Source organism: Oryctolagus cuniculus, chromosome 9 (genome assembly GCF_051225735.1).
Source record: "Oryctolagus cuniculus isolate XC-2025 breed Fujian yellow rabbit chromosome 9, ASM5122573v1, whole genome shotgun sequence".
Classification (NCBI taxonomy): Eukaryota; Metazoa; Chordata; class Mammalia; order Lagomorpha; family Leporidae; genus Oryctolagus; species Oryctolagus cuniculus.
This window is the reverse complement of record NC_142875.1, coordinates 124,561,323-124,576,881: the sequence shown is the minus strand read 5'-3', so window position 1 is coordinate 124,576,881 and position 15,559 is coordinate 124,561,323. Positions and strand designations below refer to the sequence as shown.

At 48.0% G+C, this 15,559-nt stretch overlaps 1 protein-coding gene across 1 annotated transcript in view; it reads right to left on the bottom strand.

Annotated features, from left to right (window-relative positions):
* Positions 1-9,722, bottom strand: part of STK38L (serine/threonine kinase 38 like) — a 179,419-nt gene extending 169,697 nt beyond the window's left edge. The window contains exon 1 of the mRNA XM_089304730.1: positions 9,374-9,722. Coding sequence (XP_089160856.1) covers positions 9,374-9,601 — 228 coding nt within the window. The 5' untranslated portion in view covers positions 9,602-9,722. The remainder of the gene's footprint in view (positions 1-9,373) is intronic.
* Between the last annotated feature and the right edge of the window lie 5,837 nt (positions 9,723-15,559).

Here is a 15,559-nt window from a genome sequence, read left to right as displayed (position 1 = left end):
TATAAGATTTCTTTCTCTGTCTGCCTCTGCCTCTCCATAACTCCACCTTTCAAATAAACAAATACATTTTTTAAAAAAAGTTATATAACTAACACAAAGAGTAGGCAGGCTTTTATGCCATCAGCCTGACTCCAGAGCCAGCGCTGTCCACCACCATGAGGCTTTGAGTTTAAGCCACAGCATTGCTGCAGAATAACACAGCCAGGAAACCACTGTGATGTGCACATGCAAGAAAGTAGGTGAGTCCACTGGGGAAGCAAGAGATATTAGATCATTTTTTAAAAAATCACCAGAAGTATATGAATAGATGTTTGAAATCGTTTGAACAAGTAAAACACAGTCTAATGTGTGTGTGTCTGTGTGTGTATGTTTAAATACATCTATATGCCTCAGGAATAGTCTAGAATGCTTCTTCTGGCTGGTGTGATGTTGCCTGAATTTTTCTTGTAGGTGCTACATTGTCTATAACTCACATAAATTCCACTCATCGATTCACTCTATTTATTTATTTTTTATTTCACAGGTAGAGTTATAGACAGAGAGGTCTTCCTTCCGTTGGTTCACCCCCCCAAATAGCTGCTACTGCCGGCGCTGCGCTGATCCAAAGCCAGGAGCCAGGTGCTTATCCTGGTCTCCCACGCGGGTGCAGGGCCCAAGCACTTGGGCCATCCTCCACTGCCTTCCCGGGACACAGCAGAGAGCTGGACTGGAAGAGGGGCAACCGGGACTAGAACCCAGCACCCAAATGGGATGGCAGCGCCACAGGCGGAGGATTAGCCAAGTGAGCCACGGCGCAGGCCCCCTTACCTGCTCTATTTAAAACACCAAGCTCTCCAGGAAGACTCTTAGACACAGCATCTGCAGGCAGCTGCTGTATTTGTGAGGCCGTCTTTAAGTGAACAGGATAGGGGATGGAGCAGGGTGAGAGGTAAGTGGAAGGAAAGCAACTCCAGGGACTGGCCTCTGCTGTGGGAAGCTGAGGGACTGTCCCTGGAGTTCTGGGTATAGAGTCACACAGGACGGAGCTGAGAGCGGTCAGGGATGTCAGAGAGGAGGCTTCATACCCAGCCCCCTCGCCCACTGGCCAAGGCTGCTGAGTCCCTACGAGTCCCAGGCTCCACACTGGACAGCTGGGCTACGAAGGTTGCTGCAGGCTCCTGCTGGCCACCCCCAGGGAGCTTCCGGGATGAAAGCAACAGCCTTGCAGAGTAGCGGACATGAGCCGCTGGGCCGCAGCTGCCGGACAAAGTGGGGTCGAGAGGCCGAGCAGGGCCCTGCCTCCCACAGTGCTGAGCGATGCCTACAAGCACATTCCCAGTTCTCCAAGTGTGTCTCTTGGGAACTAGAATATGGGGCGACTTAAGTTTCCTTTCTATTGAAAGATTTGTTTTTATTTTATCTTAAAGGGAGAGAGAGATTTCACATATTTGATTCACCCTCCCCCACCGATGCCCACAACAGCCAGGGCTGGGCCAGATCAAAATCAGGAGCCAGGAACTCAATCTGGATCTCCCACGTGAGTGGCAGGGATGCATGTAGTTGAGCCATCACGTGCGGTCTGCCAGGGTGTGAATTAGTAGCAGGAAGCTGGAACTGGGAGCAGAGCTAGGACTTGATCCCTGATACTCCACCAATACAGCATGAGGTGTCCCAGGCGTCTTAAACACTGCACCAAACATCCACCTGTCACTCTCTCCTACAGTAAGAACAATGGTGGTTGAAAAGCCCCAATGGAAGCCTCTGAAACTACCTTCCTTCCCACGCAGAGAGATGGTGAATAAAACCTCGATCAGTGTTAGATAGAGTTATCCTCAGAGACGTGAAGGGTGCAGGCTGGTGACTCCCAGGCCACTGACCATTCTGACATCGACAAAACCAGATGACGGGTGACTGTGCACAACCTGAGCTTCATAGAAGAACAGCCCAGCTTGCACCTGCTGCATCTTCACTACAGAAAATGAACACAGCTGCAAGTGTGTCGTGTGAGCTATGCATCTAGTGAATATGTTCAACAAGCAGTCCGTTCCGATCAGAAGGATGAGGGGAACTGCTTCCAGTCCCAGGAAATGACAGCAGTATGCGTTCACACCATTGCCCCAGAACTACGCCACTTCTGTCCCGACAGAACCATCTATTATCTGGACACTGCACCAAAATTCCATTGGTTCGCTATTTTGAGGACACCTGTTAATGAGAAGGATGTGGTATATACTGTAGATGTCCTGACAAGTCATACAGCAGAGGACTTTCTTCTTCTTTTCTCTTTTTTTTTTCTTCTTTTTTTTTTTTCCTTTGGACAGGCAGAGTTAGACAGTGAGAGAGAGAGAGAGAGAGAGACAGAGAGAAACGTCTTCCTTTTTCCGTTGCTTCACCCCCCCCCCCCAAGTGGCTGCTACGGCCGGCGCTGCGGCGATCTGAAGCCAGGAGCCAGGTACTTCTGCTGGTCTCCCATGCTGGTGCAGGGCCCAAGCACTTGGGCCATCCTCCACTGCACTCCCAGGCCACAGCAGAGAACTGAACTGGAAGAGGAGCAACCGGGACAGAATCCAGTGCTCTGACTGGGACTAGAACCCAGGGTGCCAGCGCTGCAGGCGGAGGATTAGCCTAGTGAGCCACAGCGCCAGCCTCTTCTATGAATTTTTGAAAGTCCTCTACTGGCCAGCGCCACGGCCCACTAGGCTAATCCTCCGCCTGCGGTGCCGCCACCCTGGGTTCTAGTCCTGGTTGGGGTGCCGGTTCTGTCCCGTTTGCTCCTCTTCCAGTCCAGTTCTCTATTGTGGCCCGGGAGTGCAGTGGAGGATGGCCCAAGTGCATGGGCCCTGCACCCGCGTGGGAGACCAGGAGAAGCACCTGGCTCCCGGCTTCAGATCAGCGCGGTGCACCGGCCGCAGCACACCGGCCATAGCGGCCATTGGAGGGTGAACCAACAGAAAAGGAAGACCTTTCTCTCTCTCTCTCTCTCTCTCACTGTCCACTCTGCCTGTCAAAAAATAAAAATAAAAAAATTTTAAAAAATAAATTAAAAAAAATTCATACAAGAATTAATAGGGGCTGGCACTGTGGTATAGCAGATAAAGCCACCACCTGCAGTTCGGGCATTCCATATGGGCACCAGTTTGAGTCCCAGCTGCTCCACTTCTGATCCAGCTCTCTGCTATGGCCTGGGAAAGCAGTGGAAGATGGTCCCTGCACCTGTGTGGGAGACCTGGAAGAAGCTCCTGGCTCCTGGCTTCAGATCGGCACAGCTCCGGCCGTTGCCGCCATCTGGGGAGTGAACCAGTGGATGAAGACCTCTCTCTAACTCTGCCTCTGCCTCTCTATAACTCTGCCTGTCAAATAAGTAAATAAATATTTTTTAAAAAAGAATTAAGGGATCAGCTCTATGGCATAAATGGTTAAAGCCCTGGCCTGAAGTGCTGGCATCCCATATGGGTGCCGGTTCAAATCCCGGCTTCTTCTCTTCAGATTGAGCTCTCTGCTATGGCCTGGGAAAGCAGTAGAAGATGGCCCAAGTCCTTGGGCCCCTGCACCCACATGGGAGACCTGGAAGAAGCTCCTGGCTTCAGATTGGGGCAGCTCCGGCCTTTGCGGCCATCTGGGGAGTGAATCAGCAGATAGAAGACCTCTCTCTGTCTCTACCTCTCTCTGTATCTCTATCTTTCAAATAAATAAAATAAATATTTAAAAAAATTAAAATTAAAAAATTAAAAGTTAAATTCCCTATGGTACAAAAATGTTTGAAATCCATACATCTGAGTAGTCTTTAAAAATCCATAGAAAATGCCTAGCGGCACCGGCACACCGGGTTCTAGTCCCGGTCGGGGCGCCGGATTCTGTCCCGGTTGCCCCTCTTCCAGGCCAGCCCTCTGCTGTGGCCAGGGAGTGCAGTGGAGGATGGCCCAGGTGCTTGGGCCCTGCACCCCATAGGAGACCAGGAAAAGCACCTGGCTCCTGGCTCCTGCCATCGGATCAGCACGGTGCGCCGGCCGCAGCGCGCAGGCCGCGGCGGCCATTGGAGGGTGAACCAACGGCAAAGGAAGACCTTTCTCTCTGTCTCTCTCTCTCACTGTCCACTCTGCCTGTCAAAATAAAATAAAATAAAATAAAAATCCATAGAAAATGTATATTATGCATCACAGAAGTGCAAATCAAAACCACAATGACTGCGGCTGGCATGGTGATGTAATAAGTTAATCCTCTGCCTGTGGTGCCAGTATCCCCTATGGACACTGGTTCGAGTCCCGGCTGCTCCTCTTCCAATCCAGCTCTGTGCTGTGGCCTGGGATAGCAGAAGATAGCCCAAGTCCTTGGGCCCCTGCACCCCATGGGAGACCAGGAGAAGCACCTGGCTCCTGCCATCGGATCAGCGCGGTGCGCCGGCTGCAGCAGCCATTGGAGGGTGAACCAATGGCAAAGGAAGACCTCTCTCTCTGTCTGTCTCTCTCTCTCACTGTCCACTCTGCCTGTCAAAAAAAAAAAAAAAAAAAAAAAGAAAAGAAAATAAATTATGAGGTGGCCAGCACTGTGATGCCCACCCTAGCCTGAAACGCTGGCATCCCATATGGGTGCCAGTTCTAGTCCTGGCTGCTCCTCTTCAGATCCAGCTCTCTGCTATAGCCTAGGATAGCAGTAGAAGATGGCCCAAGTCCTTGGGCCCCTGCACCGCGTGGGAGACCTGGAAGAAGCTCCTGGTTCCTGGCTTCAGATCGGGGCAGCTCCGGCCATTGCGGCCATCTGGGGAGTGAACCAGCAGATGGAAGACCTCTCTGCCTCTACCTCTCTGTAACTCTCTTTCAAATAAATAAAATAAAAATCTTTAAAAAAAAGAAAAAAGAAACTGGCCGGCGCCACGGCTCACTTGGCTCCTGTAGTGTCAGCACCCCGGGTTCTAGTCCCGGTTGGGGTGCCGGGCACTAGTCCTGGTTGCTCCTCTTCCATCCCAGCTCTCTGCTATGGCCTGGGAGGGCAGTGGAGGATGGCCCAAGTGCTTGGGTCCCTGCACCCACATGGGAGACCAGGAGGAGGCACCTGGCTCCTGGCTTCGGATCAGGTCAGCACCGGCCAGAGAGGCCATTAGGGGAGTGAACCAACAGAAGGAAGACCTTTCTCTCTGTCTCTCTCTCACTGCCTATAACTCTACCTGTCAAATAATAATAATTAAAAAAAGAAACGGGATATGTACACCATGGAATACTACACAGCCGTTTAAAAAACCCTGAAATCCAATCATTTGAAACAAAATCATTGAATCTGGAAAAGTCATACTTAGTGAAATAAGCCAGTCCAAAAAAGGAAAAATACCACATGTTCTCCCTGACCTGTGATAGCTAATAGAGCACCTAAAAGACAAATAGTAGAAGCACCTAAAAGACAAACGGTAGAAGTGAAACTGACACTTTGAAAAGCAATGTCTTTGAACACCCTTGTCCTGACTGCTGCAGAATGGTTTTTACTTTCCATACTATTTGTTGAATTCTTAACACAGAGTTAATCACATGTGTTTAAAGTTAACTGGAAATAGATCTTAGTAAAAAATAAGTATGGGAATAGGTGAGAGAGGAGGAAGAGGGGTGGGAGTGTGGGTGGGAGAGCAAGTACAGAGGGAAGAATCACTATGTTCCTAAAGCTGTAATTACGAAACACATGAAGCTTGTATTCTTTAAATGAAAGGTTTCTGGGGAAAAAAAAAAGGAAATTTGTATTATGAGAAAACCAAACGTGGATTTCAAGTTTTTCACACCAAAATAGACTTATTTTTCACGCCATTTTCCATGAACTTTTTGCAGTACACCTACAATTCAGAGGGTGAGAAATCAACCCTATGAAAGTCCTGGGGGCCTGCCCCATCAGAGCTGCTTCCAAGTTAAGGGCATCGTTCACTACGCACCACAGGTGAGGCTTCTTTAGGTTTTGCTCACAGAATGCTCTGTACTGCCGGGCACTGCTTCGACTCAATTATAAGGTGCCTTGCAAGGTTGCTAGCTGTGCAGGGGAAACCAATCAAGGAAGCACTCTGCAGCAAGTCCTGTTTTCACCAAAAGTAGCCCTGCTTCTTGGGCCAAGCAAACCAGTAAGTCCCATGGTGCCAGGGGTATCTGTGGGAGAATAAGACTTCACAGGAGTCTTTAGTCCAACAGGAGCAGTGCAACGCAGGTCCCTAGGGTTCTCAAGGCCTGCCATATCCTCCACCAGAACTGCACGTCACTCAAACCGCAGCTCCCCGCAGCTACTGGCTCTGAGACAGTCTGAGTAGCTCACCACGGGACACTGAGCGGCCTTGTGCCCAGAACAGCTCAACATGAACCACATGCTCTCAAAGCTCCAAGGAAGAGGTTAGGTGAGCCCAGCAGCAACCTACTGTAAGAGAGAAGCAGGCACACCTGACCCTGGGCTTGAGCAGGCCCAGAGGCACAGACCAGCTGCAGAAAAGGGGGGCCAGGCCCCAGGATCACCCTGCTGTGGCCCTGACATCTCCTCCTTGGCTCTCACCTGGGGCCAACAGAGGCAGGAATACCCAGTCTTGAGTCACAGTGATAAGTGTGGGGAAGTGGGTACAAGCTGACCAGGGAATGTCACCCACAACATTTCCTTTGGGGGTAACCTTGAAAGACACTGGTTTGTTGACAGAATGGGAGAAATTATTTGCAAGATAGGCAACTGATAAAGGATTAATAATCAGAATCTACAAAGAGATCAGGAAACTCCACAACAAAACAAACTACCCACTTAAGAGATGGGCCAAGGACTTAGACATTTTTCAAAAGAGGAAATCCAAATGGCCAACAGACACGTGAAAAACTGCTCAGGATCAACCCAGCCATCCCACTCCTCAGAATTCACCCAAAGGAAATTAAATCAGCAAATACAAGAGCCACCTGCAACTCCATGTTTATTGCAGCTCAAGTCACAATAGCTGAGACATGGAATCAACCTAAATGCCCATCAACAGAAGACTGGATAAAGAAATTATGGGATATGTACTCTATGGAATACTACACAGCAGTAAAAAAAATTAAATCCGTCATTTTCAACAAAATGGAAGAATGTGGAAAACATCATGCTCAGTGAACTAAGCCAGTCCCAAAGAGACAAATATCAGATGTTCTCTCTGGTCTGTGACAACAGATCACCTAAAAGGAAACCTGTAGAAGTGAAACTGACACTATGAGAAGCAGTGACTTGATCAGCCCTTGTCCTGTTGAGGAACAGCTTACTATTTTATTATTTTTAGTATTTTCTTTTTCTACTTAATACCATCGGTTGAACTCTTAACAGAGAACTCTTAACAGAGATTCTTATGTGTTTAAATCCAATTGAAAATTGATACCTGTTAAAAATAAGAGTGATAATAAGAGAGGGAGGAGATATACAGTTCAGCACACGATCACACGGATTTACACCTAAGGTAAAGCTTTAAGTTGGCAAATCCCATTAAGTTGGCAGGTACTAATGCCATCTTACATGTTAAAGTGATCATATTAAGTGTGTAACTGATCATATAAATAGGATTAAGTGTCAAAGGGATCACATAAATAAGACCAAGTGTCTGTTAATAACAATAGATAGAATTAGAGGAGAGAATGAACCTACATGGGAAGCAGGCCACAAAGCAGACTCATAGAATTACAAATGCCCTAAATAGAACTCTGACCTCAGAATCAGTCCTTAAGGCATTTGGATCTAAAAAGCCCATGACAGCATTTCAGGCATGGAAAGCCAAGACACTGTGGCAAAAAATGATCTACATGAAGGATCTCTGTGAGTGAGACCACAGTGGAAAGAAGGGGCCATTAAGATATCTTTCTCTGGAGGGGCGAGAGACCTTCCCCTTTACTTATGGCCCTGTCTAAATACAGATGTTTGTGGACTCAAAAGGCTTCCATAGCCATGGCGGCTCATGAGAAAAGCCTTGGACGATCACTGATGTTATAAATAAAAGTGTCAATTGCTAAATCAGCAACAGGAGTCAATGTGCACTTGCTCCCCATGTAGGACCTCTGTCCTTAATGTGTTGTACTATGAGAATTAATGGCAAAACTAGTCTTCAAACAGTACTTTAAACTTTGTGTGTCTGTGTTGGTGCAAACTGTTGAAATCTTTACTTAGGATAGAGTCAATCTTCTGTATATAAAGATAATTAAAATTGAATCTCAATGAAGAATGAGATGGGAGAGTGAGTAGGAGGTGGGATGGTTTGGAGGTAGGAGGGTGAGTATGGGGGGGGAGAACTGCTGTATTCCAAAAGCTGTACCTATGAAATTTATATTTGTTAAGTAAAATCTTTCTAAAAAAAAAAAAAGAAGAAGAAGAAGAAGAAGAAGAAGAAAGACAGACAGTGGTTTGAGTGGACACAGAGATGGAGGCAAGTTTTCCTGATGGGAAGAACTTGCTTTCTATTATCTTCATCTGCAAGATTTATATCAGCTTAATAATACTATTAAGTGTTTATTTAAATGATCTAGATTTAAACTTTACCACCAGTCTAAAGAATCCAGCATTCAGCGGTTACAAGTATTATCACCAGCGTTAATAGTAGGCATGGCAGGAGTTTAGCACAGTAGTTAAGACGCTTGTATTCCATAGCAGAGTCCCAGGGTTCAAGTCCCCACTCTGCCCTCAAGTCCAGCTCCTTGCTAATCCACACCCTGGGAGGCAGCAGTGATGGCCCAAGAACTTGGGTCCCTCCACCCACATGGGAGATCTGGATGGAGTTCTAGACTCCTGGATTCAACCTGGCCCAGACCCAAGAGTTGAGAGCATTTGGAGAAGTGTACCAGTGAATGGAATACATTCTTTTGTATTGTTTAGTCATAGGTTTTCCTTATCTTTTTTTTTTTAAGATTTATTTATTTGAAAGTCAGAGTTACAGAGAGAGAGAAGGGGAGGCAGAGAGAAAGAGAGGTCTTCCATTTGCTGGGTCACTCCCCAATTGGCCACAACTGCCAGAGCTGCACCAATCTGAAGCCAGGAGCCAGGAGCTTCCTCTAGGTCTCCCATGTGGGTGCAGGGGCCCAAGGACGTGGGTCATCTTCTACTGCTTTCCCAGGACACAGCAGAGAGCTGGATCATTAGTGAGCAGCAGGGTCTCGAACCGTTGCCCATATGGGATGCCAACACTGAAGGCAGTGGTTTTACCCACTACGCCACAGCGTCAGCTCCAGACTCTCTCTCTTTCTGCTTTTCACATAGATGAAAATATTAATTTAAAATAAAGAAGTCATAGGCTCTTGCAGGTTCTGACCTTATTGCCTCTGCAGGATGAGTCCTGGGAAGACAAGAAGCAGAGGGAACGAGCAGAAGCAAACAGAGAGATCTGGCTTTCAGGCAAGGTGCTGCCCCTCGCCGCATGTGGGCTTTGGAAAAGCGATCTCACCTGCGGGCACCTCCATTTGCTCCTCTGTGAAGTGAGGCAGAGGCCACCTGTGTTAGCCGAGCTTCTCCAGGACGGAACCAGCAGGGAGTAGCAGGAAGAGGGGTTGCAGCAGGAAGTGGGCTCACAGCTCACAGAGGCTGAGAAGGCCCATGACTGGCCATCTGCAAGCTGGCCAGCCAGGCTGCCGCCATCCCCAGACCTGAAAGGGCCAGGGCTATGGCCGCCCATCCCAATTACCAGGCTGGGGGCTGCTGGTGCAAGGCCCAGATAGCCAAGGCAGAAGAAGCTGCGGCCAGTGCCCAAGAATGGCAGCAGGAGAAAATGCACCTCCCTCTCGAAAGAAGAGCCTGAGACGCAGTCCCACCCTCTTCCATTTCCCGTTCCCGCCAGGCCCACGGCTGATTGGACAGGACGACGACACTGACGGTGAGTCCTCCCCACTCGGTTGGCTGATGCACATGCCAATCTTCTCTGGACACACCTTCACAGACACACCCAGAAGTAAGTCTTTACCAGTTCTCTAGGCATATCTCAATCCAGTTAAGGTGACATACAAAATTAATCACCACCATATGTTAACAAAGTTCTTAACAGGCCTACCAAGTAGGCCTACCAAGTGCAATTGTGCAGCCTGTGAACCGCGCAAAGGTACCTTGTGGAAGAGTTGGGAAGCAGCTGACTTCACACTTGTCTCTCCTCTCTCTCTCTCTCTCTGTGTCTCTCTGTCTCTCTCTCTCTGTCTCTCCAAACCCCACCCACCCACCGCCACTTCCCCGCCTGCCAAAGAATTGCAATTTGGGCCCTGAAGAGGAGCCCATGAGGCAAGCACAGGGGAACGCCTTTTCTACAGTACTTCTCTAGCAGATGTTTTCAGGGGCAGCCCACTGCAGAAACCCTAACTGGGTGGGGGGGGGGGGGTCCCCGGCTGGGAGAGGCTGCAGGCTCTGCCCTCACCTGCTCCTGCAGGTCTGGTTTAACTACCAGCAGGTGTGAGCGCAGTCCTCCACTCCCCCTCTCAGTGAGTCTGAGCCTTGGTCCTGCTTTCTCAGCGGCTGCTGCAGTGGCCAGGCCTGCGCCCCTGCCTGTTCTCGCTAATTCCACTCTGTCCCCGAGGATCACACATAGCCCTGAGATGATACACACCAGTGATGACTTCTGTTGAAACATGGCATGCACGCTGTTGTCTTAAAAGTCAAGCGATGCTGGGATGCACGTTTAGCAGCTGAGACGTGGGTTACGGTGCCCTGACTTTGAGACCTGCTCTGCTCCTGAGTCCAGCTTCCTGTTAGTGCGGACCCTGGGAGGCAGCAGTGACGGCTCACGTCACTGGGACCCTGACACTGTCATGGGAGACCTGCACTGACTTCCTGGTTCCCAATGTGGGCCTGGAACAGTCCTGCCTATTGCCGGCATTCTGGGGGGTGAATCAGCAGGTGAGATTTTTCTGTCTTTTTCTCTCTGTCTGCCTAGCAAATAAAGAAAAATAAATAAAACTTAAAAAAAAAAAAAACAGGGCATGATGTGATAAAATATGATAGGTAGGACTTATTAATTAACTCTTCTGTTTACCAAATTATTTATTTGAAAGGCAGTGTGAAATAGAGAAGGACAGGTCTTTGATTTGTTGGTTCACTCCCCAAATGGCCCCAGAAGCCAGGTCTGTGCCAGGCCAAGGACAAGAGCCAGGAACTCTGTCTGGGTCTCTCCATTCTCTGGTTCACTCAAATGGCTGCAACAGCCAGAGCTAGACAAGGCTGAAGCCAGGAGACAGAAGCCTCTTCTGTGTCTCCCACATGCATGCAGGGACGCAAGCACTTGGGCCATCTTCTGCTGCTTTCCCAGGCACATTAGCAGGGAGCTGGATCAGAAGTGGAGCAGCCAGGACTCAAACCGGCACCCATATGGGATGCCAGTGTCACAGATGGCAGCTTAACTCACTATCCACAACACCGGCCCCCCAAAATGAAAACTGTGAAGGGATTATTTCTGTGGCAAGACAGATGACCTTTCAGAATAGTTTTTATTTATTTTATTTACTTGAAAGGCAGAGAGAGAATGACACAGAGAGAGCTCCCATCTGCTGATTCTGTCCTCAATTGCCCTGAAAGACCATGGTTGGGAAAGGCCAAAGCCAAGAGCCAGGAACTCAGTCTGGATCTCCTGTGTGCATGGCAGGGACCCAAGTGCTTGAGCTGTCATGACTGCCTCGTGGGGTCTGCATTGGCAGGAAGCTGGCACCAGGAGTGGAACTAGACTCCAGCCTAGGCTCTTCAATATGATTGTGGGCCCCAACCTATGTGTTCACACCTAAGCCCAACACCCAGCCCTGACTTCTTAAGTTGGATAAATTTCCCAAGAATGGAGAGGAACACTGCAAAGCATACTAGCTAACTGTGCCAGCTGTCAGGCGTGCACCAGGGCTCCCTCTGCTCTTTCACTTCTTCAAGGGAGGCTTTGTTCCTCAGGCTGAGCTGTTTGTTGCTTCCAGTCTCATCTGTGGCTTCAGTAAAATCCCCATGCAAATAGGATTGTGTCTCTTAGCTCTTACTAACACTCAGAAGTTGAAAGTCACCAGGAAACACCATGCTGGGAGAGTGACAGACTGATAGATTTTAAAGGTCCAGGTTTGGGGGAAGACGGTTGAAGTCATTCCTGCACAGAACCGAGAAGGCGATTTCTGCTGCTCATTGCATGCATTGTGCACCTGCTCCCACGTCTGCTTAAGCCCTGGAAAAGCAAAGCTGAGCGCCCACCCTCTGCTGCCACCTCGCTTCTTTGGCCCCTAACAGGAGTTCTGCCTCCATTGCGGAAACCTTCCAGCCTTGCTTCTCTTAAATCTGCTCTCCGATCTAGGAAAGAGGCCCTGAAAAGAAGGTGACCCAGTTTTCCAGAGCAAACAAACACTGCCTTTGCTCACAGTGGCAGTCTGGCAGTGTTTTTCTCACCAAAGCTATAATATGGAGGGCAAAGAGGCAATTTTTTATTACAGGTATTAAAAATGTGGTCTAAAAGATATCACAAATTACGTAGAAAAATCTGCCAACCAAGAATCTGTAGAAAAAAACCCAGAAGGGGCCGGTGCTGTGGTGTAGTGGGTAAAGCCACCACCTGCATTGACAGCATCCCATATGGGTGCTGGTTCGAGACCCAGCTGCTCCACTTCTGATCCAGTTCTCTGCTATGGCCTGGGATAGCAGCAGAAGATGGCCCAAGTCCTTGGGCCCCTGCACCCATGTGGGAAACCCGGAAGAAGCTCCTGGCTCCTGGCTTCAGATCAGTGCAGCTCTGGCTGTTGTGGCCAATTGGGAAGTGAACCAGCAGATGGAAGACCTCTCTCTCTCTCTCTGCCTCTCCTTCTCTCTCTGTGTAACTCTTTCAAATAAATAAATAAATCTTAAAAAACAAAAACAAATACAAAAAAAGAATACTCCTTTAAAAAAAGAAAAAAATACAGAAAACTACAAAAAGATTTAAAAGGAAAAAAAAAAGTAATGCTAAGTCTTTCTCTTGTAATCCAGTTTGTCTGTCTACTGAGTGGGGTCCATGTAGCAGTCTATTCCAAATCGGACATTACAGGGCATTTTATTAACCAGTGACATGTTAGGAAAATATGTCACTCAAGAAAACATCTCTTTTATGCCATAGATAAAGGGAATGATATTTTAGCAAAACATTCAAATAGAGCTCTGGATAGAGAACATTAAACTGGTCAATACAAGGCATTTTAGGGGAGAAAAAATACTGGAAGTGTCTAGTTTCTCTTGCTCTTTCTGATATGCTCATTCTGTGCTCTGGTGAGAGCTGAGTGAGTAGCTTGGGGACTCCTGAGCTGGGAGCTCAGCCCTCAGTGTGGTGGGACCTTTAAGAGGCGGGGCCTCGTGATTAGGTCATTGCCCCCCCACGCTTGGGGGCTGGTTCTTGTATACCTCAGGGAGATTCTCACTCTCACACAGAGAGCAGGTTGTTATCAACAGAGCAAGCCTGGCCCATGCCTCCCTCTGCTCCCTGTCTCTCCATGTGATCTCTCTGCTAGACCTCCAGCCACCATGGTGCCACCTGCCTGAGGCCCTCACCAGAGGCTGCACAGATGGGGAGCGTGATCTCCAAAACCAGGAGCTCTACAAATCAGTTTTATTTAAGGAGAGTCAGGGTTCGAGTTATTTTGTTAAAGCAACAACAACAAAGAAATAGACCAAGATACTGTTCCACTTATAGTTATTGGTTCTTTATCTTCTGCTGCCAACTCTACAAGGAAAACATACAGATGTACTCTGACAGGGACTAAAAACTTCACTCTCAATTTTTCCCATTGCTGCCACTCGGGCATCCATTCTAATTACTTATACTTAAAATAGTTTATTCATCCATTTACAAGGGTATTTGAAAAAAATCATGGAACATGGAATAAAAGACAAAAGTTCATGACAAATGCATTATAATGGAAAAAACGGGGGGTAGGCATTGTGGCACTCTGGTCAAGCTCCCACTCGGGTCCCCTGCACCCCATATCAGACTGCCTGGGATAGAGCCCTGCCTCTGACTCCAATCCAGCCCCGTGCTGATGCACACCCTGGGCGGCAGGAGGTGATGACTGCAGTACCTGGGTCCCTGACACCCATGCAGCAAACCCAGGTCAGCTCTCGGCTACAGACTCTGCCCTGATCCCACCCTGGCAGTTGCAGGCATTTGGGGAGTGAACCAGCAGATGGAAGGGGTGTGTGCATGTGTGTGTACGTGTGTGTGTTTGCCTTTCAAATAAAATGAAAACAAAATTTTTTTTAAAAAACCACAAAGGCTATCTATGACTTTCAAAATGTTTGTGCTGAAACAAACACATCTTTTGAATTCTCTTTTCCTGTGAACTTTTCCAGGCACCCTTGTCTTCATTTATCCAGCAGTACTTTTGCGAGCCTGCAGTGTTGGAGTCAGGGTATGGGGCTGCCATGGGGTAGGACCAGGTGCAGCCCACTCTGTAACAGAGCTGAGAGCCCAGGGGGTTCTGAGATCTTACTCTAACAATCACAATATAGACTTGAATAGAGAGGGCCAACAATAGGACCCTTCCCGGGACTAGGGGCAAGAGAGGCATCTCTGGGGAGTCATAGCACATCAACAAACACAATCAGACTGGACCCATAGCCTGGGGGATAATCTTCTTCCATAAGAACAATGTATTAACTCTAAAAGTGAGAAGAACAAAAGTTCATCTTATCTCTTATTTCTTTGTCTGGAAGACATAGAGACAGAGAGATCTTCCATCAGCTGGTTCACTCCCTAAATGCTTGAAACACCCAGGGCTGGGCCAGGTCAGAGTGAGGAGACTGCAACTCAACCCGGGTCTCCCACGTGGGTGGCAAGGACCCAAGCACTTGAGCCATCAGCACTGCCTCCCAGGGTGCTGATTAGCAGGAAGCTGGAGTCAGGAGCCAGAGCTGGGATCGGACTGCAGTCGCTCTGATTTGAGACACAGGCATCCTCAGTGGTGTGTTAACTGCCACCCCAAATGCCTGTCCCCAAAACTTCATCATGACCCACTTGCCTGACCAAAAGTACTTCTGCTCATCTGATAAGAAATGCGAATCATGTCTCATTGAAGAATTACACATTTTAGGGTTACTTTTTTCTGTGAATTTATTTCCATGAATTAATGGTAAAAAAAAAAAGTTGGGGGAAAAAGACTAGTGTTTTTTTCACTATTTTGTTTTTCTGTCAAATAAATTATCCTTTTGAAATATATCCTAGGGGCCAAGTTTGTGGTACAACAGGCTAAACCTCTACCTGCAATGCTGGCATCCCTATGGGTGCCGGTTCAAGTACTGGCTCCACTTCCAACCCAGCTTCCTCCTAAGGTGCCTGGGAAAGCAGCGGAAGGTGGCTCAAGTACTTGGGCTCCTGCACATATGTGGAAGACCTGCATGAAGCTCCTGGCTCCCAGCTTCAACCTGGCCCATCCTGGATTGTGGGGGCCATTTGGGGAGTGAACCAGCAGATGGAAGGTCTCTCTCCTTTTCCATCTTACCTTTTCTCTCTCTGCCTTTCCAATAAATAAGTAAAATTTTTAAAAAGACAAGCATGTATATATATATATATATATATGAAATATTTCATGGACTTTTGTTTGCAAATTAGTTGTATAATATTGCTGTTACAGATTTACAATTTATTATTTTTGATCACTGTGGAATC